Here is an 11402-nt window from a genome sequence, read left to right on the forward strand (position 1 = left end):
TTCAGAAGCAGTCACTGCACCTTTCTGGCTCATCTGTGGAGCTGTCGAGAGGTGGACAAGAAGGGCGGAGAGAGAGAGAAAGAGAGAGAGAGAGAGAGAGAGAGAGAGAGAGATATGAGCGTGGAACGAATGGAAGGCGAGAAAGACTAGGAGGTTGTGTTTGTGGCACACAAGGCTGTCGGTGGAGGACATGCGGACGCATACACTAGCAGTGAGGAGCGCAGCAAGCATGTGTGTAGGGGTGTGATCGGCATTCCGTCCACAACCATGGTAAGTACCTTAAGGAAGCTATCAGGGAGGCTATTAAGGAAGTGGACTTTATTGACATTCATCTGTCTGCCTTTGTGCACAATAACAATGCTGCTTCTATTTAACTAATTAACATATAACTACTTTATAGCCGTTATATTTTGTCAGGTTATATTAAAATAAAATTTTATTTGCTAATTTATTCTCTCAATCTTCCTGTATTAACGCAATGATGCACGAACCATTTTTTAATGAACTGATGAGTATATTAAAGGTAATTGGGTACGTGCACTCTTTCAGTACAGTTATATTGCAAATTAAGCATATACTTTCAGAATCTTTAACAGTAAGAACACTTATATTGAAACCGCATAGTTTACTTGTTTTGAGTTATTTCATACAACTGCCCATTTATGACATAGCAACCTCATATATGCTAATGAGTATGAAAAAATTTTTCAAGGGAGTTTAGATGAAATTACTCAAGATGTAAGTTAGAGTAACTGTCATCCTGCTGGTGTTCTTAAATATATGGTTATTTTTGCACCTCACCTCAGTGTGCCGGTAAGTCCAAACACTAGAATTATATTGGTGTTTTAATATTAATGTCAAATTGTATACTTATGGAAATCTCCTAACCATTCAGCTACATAAGAGAGCAAATGTCAAATGTAAAAACTGCCAGTGTACGCCTTGCCTAAATTAAAACTAAATGTAACTTTTAATGTTCAATAACAACAGAGACTTGTAATTAATTAACAGTGTACAGGTCATGAAGAGAGTATTTTGAATATGAAAATACACTCTCATTTGTCTGTGCTAATTCCATCAAATAATTAATCAGTTGCTTTCTTGATTGACCTGCATCAACCAACTGGCAAAAAGCATGACTGTTTGGTGTATGAAGCCCCATGTCTGGAGGTTCCACTGTCAGACTGTACACCACAGCGCAGTTCACCTAAAACAGCATCTCTGTTACAGCCCCACCTAAGAGCACCATAATAACGAGGAATATTTCGAAGCATCGGTAGAAAGGAGAAACTCGCTGAGTGAATGGAAGTCATTTGAGAGAGTGCACTGTGTGGAAAGGGGAAGGATCTGGATTGCAAAAGCATGTTGTGAATCGCTCAAGGCCGCGCAAACACAGAGCCCCAGCCCCTCTGTGTTTATACCGTCCGAAAACAGATGACCAGTGGCGCTTTGTTTAATTCTTTCACGGGTAATAAAATAGAACATGGAACTTTGCCTTAATTACCTGTCTCGGCTCATCTGTGAGAGTCCGTGAAGATTTTACACTGGTCTGTGTAACTTGGTTTCAAATATTAAATGTCTCCCAAATTGCTCTTGTTGTTAATCCTAAATACATTTTAGAAGATCTTTTTAAAACATGACAAATGTGTTTGTGTTCAGAAATGCTCACCCAGTTTATTCAAATGTGAACAGCTTATAGGTTAGGCTGTACTGACTCAATAAATGTACAATAAACAAAGGTGAGGGACTTTTGTGAAAAACTGTCTTGCTTTTTTTTAATGTTACATGTAATATGTTTCAATTATTAAAACTACAATTTCTGATGTCCTTCTACAGTTGTGTAGGTCTGCGAATGGTTGACGTTTGAACCGAAAAGGAAACAAAATGCAGCCAGACGTCTGGCAAGCCTGTCAGCGACCGTCTGCTGTTCTGCAGTGAGCTCTGGAGAGACTTTCAATTCGGTATCACAGCCGCCTGATGTGGTGTCAGCAGGGCACCAGTCGAAAGGGCAAACCTCGGAGTGCCACGGTCAGCACACACACTCCTGGCTCCACTCACGAGCTTCCTCCTGATTCAAGCAAGGAAAGAAAAAGGTGGAGGTTAAGCTCTCCTGTGCCCTTTATCTTGGAGCAAGGGACAGCCAAAAGCACACCTGTGGTACAGAGCTACGGCTCTAACTACGGCATCAGAAGCCCGGCCATATCCAGGAGTATATCTGTGCCTCCAGACACAGAGGGTGAGCGAGAGAGAGAGACAGGCTTAGGGGAGGGCCATGATGGAGAAGTTGGAGCACGCTGTCTCTCCCCCCCCCACACTCCCGGTGGTTGACCCCCTCACCCCTCCCCACACTCTGTCGCCGTGCACCAGCAGCCCCTCGGCTAACGAGACTAACCGCACAGAGAGCCACATCGGCACGAGCCCCGGTAGCCCTGCCGTGGAGCACCCTTTGGAGCAACCTCCTGAGCCAATCAGTGCGGAGGACGAACCGGCGGCTGTGCAGCCAGCCACGCCGCCCCAGCTGCCGGGGGCCACGCGCGTGACCGCCCCTACCACCTCCACCATCACGCCGTCCTCTACGCCCTCCTCGACCACCGCCACGCTGCCACCCAACATCCCTGTCATCAGCCTGGCCCACAGCAAGCCTCCTCTGCCCCAGCTGACTGCCCTGCACCCCATTCCCCACCTGCCCCATGGCCCAGGAGAGATCAGGCTAGCCCAGCTGGCCTCTCTCTCTGGGGCTAATCCAACATCCACCGTGGCCCCGCCTGGAGCTCTCCTGTCGCACCAGTTCCTGCCTACACATCCGCTGCTCAACAGGTAAGGAGCTCTCTGGGCTGCAGCTTGAGGTTAATGGATCAGTTTGCAGTCTCCCACCAGAAGTGAGAGGAGGTTGTAGTGAAAACAGGGCTGAGGGCTAAAACCATGAGAGATGAGCAGGAGCACAGACACCTAGGATGGTAGGAGGGATTCATGGAATACACTATGCAACCGAAATATGTCTCCATAAATAGACCGTTATATGCTGTGGGTCAGTTCCCTTTGTTTCCGACACTCTTTGAGAGTACTAAGTCCATTTAAGATGCTGGAAATAAACAAGTAATTTATAAATATCAAAGGAAAGGATCGTGGTTTATTTTAGCCACTGCCAGAGTAATATATTGTTTAGAAAATTAGTTAACTGAACTAGTTCTGCTACTTCGGAGAACATTTTGAATTAAGCATAACATTTGTTTTAGTAAGTTATGTTGTTAGGGAAGGTCAACAAGGTTCACGACTACTATTTGGGTTTTGAATTGAACTATAGAGATGTGATCTCTGGGCTAGAATCACTGATAGCACAGGTTTACTGGGATCTTCTCACAGAAGGTAAATAAATTAAAGCAAAGTACTTTGTAGCTTTTATAGTAAACTTTGGTGTGACAAATTACTATTTAAAAGTAATTAAATATTAAACATGAGTCTTTCAGCACTTTAATATAAATATTTACTTTTTTTTTTTTTTTTTTTTTTACAACTGAGATGTTACTACTCAATTAAGTAAAATATAGTAAAATTACTTCTAGTTTTAGTACTAGTATTAGGGACAACCTTAGATTCCTTAGTGTACAAATTGGGGCTGATGTTTTTTATATAGATTAGGATCTATGTTCAAGAGAACATAGCTCAAGAGAAATACTCATTACAAACAATAGTGAGGTTTTGGCTAAATGCTTTCAAAACAATAGATTAGGTCCAGATGACCACAGTTATGCAGGTTATTATATCATCTACTTTTAATTTAGATTGATTTAGATCTTTGTGTGATCCTTTGAGGTGCTGCAGTATAACATGTTTAAAGAACTTTAAAATATTGACAAGCTTGACAATGGATTATTTCAGGATTAATTACAGGTTAATGAGATAATGAGGGAGGAAATGGAATCAGTATCAAAATGAACAGGACACGATCATTTTGAGACTAGATGCTCTGTCATCTGGTTCAGGCTTTTCCAATACTTACACTTGGGCCCTCCCACATGACCGTTGAACAGAATTTTGTAAACTCACAATGCTTGCTTGATTTTTTTGACTGATCTGTCATTATGATGTTCAGCTGTAGCAATCCATGAGCATCATATGACGCATAACAAACCAAAGATGTCATAGCGCCAGCTATACTTAGTGTGTTTCATCTAAAAATGCTAATGTGCCAATTATAGTACAGACCAGTTAGCATCAGATCATTTGCATAACTGATCATCACAATCCACGCCTGGTTTTAAACTAGTACTTGTTTAACTAAATGGCACTGAACGCACCAAAAAAGGTGGTGCCAGGCAGCCAAGGAAGTAACGTTCCTCGGAGTATTACACAAGTGTTTCATTTTTGCACTCATGTTCAGGAATGAATGCTGAATTAAGTTATTTATATAGGGCCTTAGAAGGAACCCAAGGATGCTTTACAGTCACCACACAGCTTTTTCAGTTAAGAAGAGGAAGCACGAGCTCAAGTTATCTCCAAAAGTAATTACTTTTCAAGGCAAAACTCCTGATCTTTTTTGCCTCTTATTTTCAACATTTCTGGATCTTCCAGGACGAGATTATGTAGGCTCAGGACCCCAACCCAGTAGGTTTCTGCCTGATGGGTGGGGCTACATCATTGACTAGAATACTGCCAGTAACGATTCAAAGCAGCGATTCAAACAATTCAAACCAGCCATGAGAGCCTTTACCAAACTGCAGCTCTACCAGAGTGCATTTTGTTTGTTCACCGATGCACAATTAAAGGCATACAAACGATGTTTTTTTGCAGGGTCCATGTTTACCATTAAGGAGGGTTTGGGAGAGACTTCAGGCTCTACACAGCAGTCCCGTCTCATTACTTTGTGGCAGTCTTTGCGTTTACGATGCTTTTGGGAAACTGGGGAGGAAAAACCCCAGTAGCACCTGCCTCCCACACCCACAGACTTGACCTGTGTCACAAGCCTCCGTCCGTCTTCCCTGCGCTGACAGCGGTGTTGTGTGCCCACGGCACAGATGCGGCCTCTCTCCTTTGGTTCCATTTTTCAGATTACGGTTCCCTCTCTTCCCAGCCAATGGTGATCTTCCAGAATCAGGACAAGAGTTTCAGAATCATGGCTCCTCATCAACCTTTGAGCAAAAGATGCAGGATATTCAGCATGTATGCAGATAAAATGATTGATTCAACAGGCTGCCCAAGTGCAGCCGTGGCAACCTAAACAAGTAAAGATCTCCTCCAGATCCTTGATCCTTCAGCGAGCAGCTGTAATGAAGTCAGGTCTCGACTGGTCACATCTGTTCAATCCAAGCACAGCAACTCATCAAAGCCTAGATAATTGCTTTTTAAGGCTCTCTTTCCATCCCGGCACGTGGGTTGAATAGCATAGTTTGCTGCAGCTACTTTTCTGTTTTGCTCTCTCAGGAGCAGATTGTAAACCTGCAGGTGGCTGTGTTAACTCCAGAGTTCTGGTTTGGCTAGAAAGTGACACACTTGGTGTATTTTAACTCCTCTTCCTCTTGCAGCTCCTTCCTTGGTGCCTCTGGTAACTATGGTCTATTCAGCAACAGTCGACTTAAGAGAAGGCCACCGGCCCATTTTGACCTGGACCTCACTGAGTGTGAGTCAGAACTCCTCCCTGCTCTGTCTGTCCATGTGATGGAACTCGATAGGCCGATTTCCCCAACCTGAGATAGAAAGCTATAACCTTTTAATGTTAATTTTCAAAAAAATCTTTAAAACATTTTTTTTTAAACCGTGTCCAATAATTACCACAGTGATACATCTGTGCAAGTGAGACAAAAGCATGTTAACACTGTAGCTGCATTCATTAATGGTGTACAGAATGCATGCTTTGTCTATTGCCCGTGTAATTTACCCCAGCAGGATTGCGTGGGTCTCTTTCAGGTCCTCCGCAGAAGCTGGCCCGTCGCGTCTTCACAAACAGCCGCGAGCGCTGGCGGCAGCAGAACGTGAACGGCGCGTTCTCCGAGCTGCGCAAGCTCATCCCCACGCACCCGCCCGACAAGAAGCTCAGCAAGAACGAGATCCTGCGTCTCGCCATGAAGTACATCAACTTCCTAGTCAAACTGCTGAACGACCAGTCCGGCGGCAGGGCCGAGGAGGGCGGTGACGCGCCGGGCAACTGTGATGGTGACCGGCTCACCCGCCAGAAGCCCCCTGCGGCCCGCGCCGCTCTGGCCACGGCCCTCCGCGACAGAGACTCCACAGACTCCATCATCGCCTTAACCACGTCGCCAGGGTCCAGTTGCTATGGTGACACAGACAGTGAGGAGACACTGGTTCTGCAGAATCCTGACATCATAAATGCAGGTGTGAGCAAGGGGATGATGGAGATGAAGGAGCAGATTCAGACTGTTACAGTGAGCGGATACCAGCGGTGACATCACCTATCCCATGGGCTTCATACGTGCCAAACACTGGAGCACTCTGGGAAATGACGAACTGACAAAGAGGAACAATTGTTCCAAAGATAACTGTGTAGTATGAGTGTATGTGGATGGTTTTTGTGGTATTGTGCTATTATTTTTATAATGACTTTTAAACTTTATTTTGGGTTTGCTGTGTCTCTACACCCAAACTAAACATCAGTGGGGACCTTTCTGAGCCCCTGATCCTGATTTCACAGTAAATGTGATGCCACGGCATTTTGCTAGTTCTTCATTTGGGTTTCCTCTATCAGGGAAAAAAGAACAAGCTTTGTATTTTTGAAGACATTGTGACATTCTGTATCGTAGACAGCAGGAATAAATAGAAATTCTGGGTTTGTGGTTCCGCAGTCGACATCCTCTTATTAAAAACAAGAGTGTGTTTTTCCTCTAGCAGCATTTCAATATAAATTCATATTATAAACTATTATAATTATAAAGTATTATAATACAAATGTCTAATAGAACAGATCAGCCATAACATAAAACCCCTCTTTAATGTTTAAAAACTTTGAAACGTATATTGTGTAGTTCCCCGTCATGCCACTAAAACAGCTCTGAACCACTGAGGCACGAACTCCACATGACCACTGAATATGTCCTGTGGTATCTGCTGGTACAGTAGCGCATTTAGATGCTGTAAGTGGCACCTTCATGGATTGAACCTGTTTGTCCAGCATATTCCACTGATGCTCAATTGGTTTGAGACCTGGGGAATTTGGAGACCCAGTCAACACCTTGAACTTTTGGTTATGTTTCTCAAATAATTACTGAACAATTTTTGCAGTGTGGGAGGGCACATTTTCCTGTTGAAAGAGGCCACTGCCTTTAGAAAACCCATTGCTCCATGGGCCAGTTGTGATGCTCTCATGCTCAGTGTAGGCACTTTTGGGTGGTGGAGAGAGGTCAGCATGGGTACACTGACCAGTCTGCAGCTACGCAGCCCCAAACGCAGCAAGCTGGGTGTTCTGACACCTTCCTGTCCTGGCCTGCAAGAACATTTTCATCTACTCTGTGGAACTGGTCAGGCTAACCTTCGCTCTCCACGTGCATCAGTGTGCTTTGGGACCTCATATCCCTGTCACAAGCTCACCGGTTATCTTTCCTTTTGTACATTTAGCAGGTACTAGCCTCTGCATGCCGCTCCAAAAAAACAGTTTTTGCAGACAGTACTGGTCTCTGGAAGTCTACAAATGTGGTCATGTTTCAGTACCCTACTGAAACCAAGAGAAATTTGTTTAAAAAAAAGTTGAAACTTACAGTGTCTAACAATGAAATATACTGAAATCTCAAACTGAATAGCACCTGCAAACTTTCATACATTAAAAACAATCTTGATGAGGAATTCCTGTTATACCTGCCATTTTGTAATAAAGATAAAATAAATCTATAAACCTTTAGAGAAGGAAAACAATATATGACAGCATGAAAGCTCTGCTGTAATAAACAGACAGGCATCTTTCGCATACAGACCGGTGCAGATGCTATTGTGTTTAGCGGACAGGATGAAAGATTTATCACAGTAAACTGCCAAATGTAACACGAAGCGTAGGAATAACAGAGCCATTAGCAAGCGAAGCTCCAACGACGAGGAGGGGAAAGTCCGCTAGACGGCGTCCTGTAACCGGACATAGCTTATCCATGACAGTGCTGTGAGAATCGGAATGGGATGGAAAAAAAGCGAAGGGGGGGCAGCCGCTTTCTGGCCTTCGAGACGGAGTGAGCACATTTTTTCCCACTGCAGCTGCGAGTGCGGTCACCGAGGAGTCGTGGCTGGGGTCAGGTACCCTGGGGGGGTGAGGACGCTGGTGTGGAGGGAGTGTATACTTTGGGTCATGGGGACTATGGTCTTGTCCCATACTGACAGTCCCCTTCCCCTCTATCAGGTGTCCAGGAAGCGGTGTCAGTTGGTGCTGTCTCATCGACAGCCAGCCCGCTTCCTGAAACAGAGTAGCGATGGGAACACACTCATGAAAAAAAAAGGGGGGGGGGGGCACCACTAAGTGCTTTCACTGACACCTCCCTCCTCCCTCTCTCTCTCTCACACACACACATACACACAAGGCACAACAGGAAGGGAAACTTGCATAAGCCTATAATACCGGTTTGAATCACTTGCCGCAAGAAGCTCAGGCTAGTATCGTGTGGTTTCGTTGGGACCTATGCCCCCACGAAAGCTGGATGGGAGGCGTAAGGGGCTCTTAGGTCAGTGACTGAGTGAGCATGGAGGACAGCGTCTACCCCTGCTGTGTCTGGCTTCTGATATGGGGGGCCCTGGAGAGCAGGCGTGGGGGTGGTAGAGTGGTCTGTGCCATACAGATAAATACCTCCTACTGCTCCCCCTCCCCCCACCGCCCTTCATACTGTTATCCTCAGTGCCCTGCAGCAAAGAACTGTGGGTACCACACCCTCACTGCTGGCACAGCACTGGGCCACCTGCTGCATTTCATCATTCCTGCTGCAGTTACCGCGGTTACGACATCCCTGATGACATGGAGCGCTTCCTCTGGCCAGGGTCACACACACACGCACGCACGCACACACACAAACAAATCCACGCACATATGTGCACACATCTAATAGTGCCACACTGGAAAAATACAAAACACAAAAACAGAGAGAACTCTAAGCAAACATTTCAAAGGGCTCAATGTCAAAGGTAAGGTCATATGAGTTTAATGTTGCCTTCTATGCTACAACTTTACAATGCACTGTTCTTAGATTATAACTCCCATTCAGAGTGTGTCCAGCTCCCAACACTATTGTTCTGAGCAGAGGTATGGCAACAGAATTCAACAGACCAGGCCTATTCAACTCCTAGTAGTCCTGGTAGTCTTGGTAGGTCCCGTTAGGGTTACGTCATTATGTTCTAGTTCCAGGGCAGCGCTTTGACTTTCCCTGTCTGAAGGCCGATGCCTCCAACTCAGCTGATAGCTGCTTCCTTCAGGCACACATTAAGACTAGTCTTTCACTAAATTACACATCTGCTTGGTATTCTCATATGAGATCATGTTTTTAGTTTAGGACAGAAACTGGGACAGAAGTATAAATAATGCACACAACAAGGCTTAAGCTGAACTGAATACAACACTTATAAATGCCTGAGATGTGGTGCTTTTTGTACTCAATAGATGCAACAATATAAGCAATATACAAGCAGGATATTTCACTAAACTGGTTTTCCTGGTTAACTGGAGAAAAAGGCAACACAACAGGATATGTTCCCGTACACCTTCTGCTTTTAAACAGTTTTGAAATTAAATCAGTACTCAAAATCTGGGAAGTGCCTGGTTTTGAAATGATCAGCTAAAGTTGTCCATTTCCAGTCTAGTCAGTGAGGGCTTTGGATCATATCATTTGTGTTATCTGGCTGGGAAAAAGTAGGAGAAGGTTTCTCAGTGGAGAATCATTTTAAGTTACAAGGCTAACCAAGAAAACTCTGCTTCCTGAAATCGCCCGAGCTCTCTGGAAGTCTGTGGTGTCAGTCTGTTTTGCTTTTGCTGAATTTTCTTCTCCCCACCTCTGCAGCTACAGATCCTGCTGTAGCACCTACAGCGCCTCCCAAAGGTCCTCCATAAAACAGTCCCACTGCTCCTCCGACCAGCGCCCCTCCAGCTATTGGCTTAGGCACACGCTTGGCACCTGCTCCTGCCATCCCTCCAATGAAACTGAGGAAGGACCATAGCCGTGAAGAAGACGAGGGCGAGGTGCCAGGTTCCTCTAGTTTCCCGCTATTCTCCAGCCCTACTCTCTGTTGTCCTGCCTCCTTTTCCCCATCTTCCTCTTCCTCTCTCAGAGCGTGGAGAGTGCCCGAGATGCCTCGATCCATCTCCACCAGCCGCTCCACCCCTCCCCTGTCTCTTCGGAAAGGCATCGTTCCCTCAACAGCGGCTGAGCCCTGTCTGAAGGGCTCCGTGAGCTCGGGAAGCTGCTGGAAGCCGTGGCAGCTCCCCCCGCCCTCCTTCACCAACTGCTCCACCTTTTCCAGGAGCTGGTCCACGCTCCGCTCACCCTCCAGCACGTGGTAGCGGTCGCCACACCTCTCTACCAGCTCCAGCATCTCGGGCCGCTTGGCAGTGATATACCGCTCCACGTCAGGGGGCCCCTGCGCGGCACCATCCTCCATGAGGTCCGCGTGCGTGAAGAGAACCAGTGTGCGGTGCAGGACGGCGCCAGGGCCAAACGTGGCATCCACAGCAGCCAGGGAGCGCAGGGTGGAGTGGCCGGACAGCGTGATAGGCGTGCACAGCAGGAAAGCGTGGGGACCTGGCGCTGACAATGCCGTGCAGGATGAGAGGTGGGCTCTCGCCTCGTCTGCAGAACAGTCGGACCACAGCCAGGGTGCGGTGTCCACCACGGCCACCTGAGACAGCAACGAAGGCAGACTGACTGTAAATCCGCTTCTGAATACGTAGTTAATTTTGTCACTGCGTTACAATTGCTTGTGACATTTGACATTGAACTGAGAGCTGAATAGTTGCAAGATTATAATAAACTTTCATCTTCCCTGTGCTGATTAACAGTGCTATAGCCCTTTGGGTGGCCTAAACATTGACAGTGAGTCGCATGTGTATAATTAGTGAAAAATAAACAACAGATTGAATTTGTAGTACAAGTCATAGAAACTGAACTTACAAAAGGTTTTTATAAGGGCGTTACAACATTTTGAAAGGTTAAGCCATGTGTGACAAAGCAGTGAGCAAGATGTACTGACCCGTTTGTCTCCAACAGTAGCCATCCCCCTCCCACACTGCTTTGTGGTGGACCCAAAGGTACCAGCCCGACGCAACTTAAACTCCTGCCGGCCAAGGATGGCGTTCCCAGCAGTGCTCTTCCCGGAACTAGACCTACCGAGCAGGACCAGCCTTAGTGCATCCCGCTCCATAGGGGGACCAGCAGAGGGAGCAGTGGTGGAGGTAGAGGAAGAGGAGGGAGAGGAAGAGGAGGCAGAGGATG

The 11402-nt window shown here is 46.1% G+C and overlaps 2 protein-coding genes across 2 annotated transcripts; one reads left to right on the forward strand and one right to left on the reverse strand.

The window, feature by feature from the left end:
• The first annotated feature begins 119 nt into the window (after positions 1 to 119).
• On the forward strand, positions 120 to 6788 carry lyl1 (LYL1 basic helix-loop-helix family member). The gene is made up of 4 exons (XM_035530772.1): positions 120 to 270; positions 1837 to 2817; positions 5523 to 5617; positions 5905 to 6788. Exons 2-4 carry the CDS (start codon positions 2273 to 2275, stop codon positions 6399 to 6401), a joined length of 1137 nt encoding a protein of 378 aa, XP_035386665.1. The 5' UTR covers positions 120 to 270; positions 1837 to 2272; the 3' UTR covers positions 6402 to 6788.
• Positions 6789 to 9121: 2333 nt separating this feature from the next.
• LOC113580393 (GTPase IMAP family member 9) lies at positions 9122 to 11402 on the reverse strand. The gene is made up of 2 exons (XM_035529297.1): positions 11161 to 11402; positions 9122 to 10809 (listed from the first exon to the last, which is right to left on the reverse strand). The coding sequence occupies exons 1-2, from the start codon at positions 11329 to 11331 to the stop codon at positions 9928 to 9930; spliced, it is 1053 nt and encodes a 350-aa protein (XP_035385190.1). The 5' UTR covers positions 11332 to 11402; the 3' UTR covers positions 9122 to 9927.

This window comes from Electrophorus electricus, chromosome 1, assembly GCF_013358815.1.
Source record: "Electrophorus electricus isolate fEleEle1 chromosome 1, fEleEle1.pri, whole genome shotgun sequence".
Lineage (NCBI taxonomy): Eukaryota > Metazoa > Chordata > Actinopteri > Gymnotiformes > Gymnotidae > Electrophorus > Electrophorus electricus.

What these genes read in the sequence shown, in the direction of transcription:
- lyl1 (XM_035530772.1), top strand. Translation starts at nt 2,273, where the DNA reads ATGATGGAGAAGTTGGAGCACGCTGTCTCTCCCCCCCCCACACTCCCG. An exon ending in ACACATCCGCTGCTCAACAG is followed by an intron (nt 2,818 to 5,522) that starts GTAAGGAGCTCT and finishes TTCCTCTTGCAG; the next exon opens with CTCCTTCCTTGGTGCCTCTG. An exon ending in TGACCTGGACCTCACTGAGT is followed by an intron (nt 5,618 to 5,904) that starts GTGAGTCAGAAC and finishes GGTCTCTTTCAG; the next exon opens with GTCCTCCGCAGAAGCTGGCC.
- LOC113580393 (XM_035529297.1), bottom strand. Translation starts at nt 11,331, where the DNA reads ATGGAGCGGGATGCACTAAGGCTGGTCCTGCTCGGTAGGTCTAGTTCC. An exon ending in CTACTGTTGGAGACAAACGG is followed by an intron (nt 10,810 to 11,160) that starts GTCAGTACATCT and finishes TTGCTGTCTCAG; the next exon opens with GTGGCCGTGGTGGACACCGC.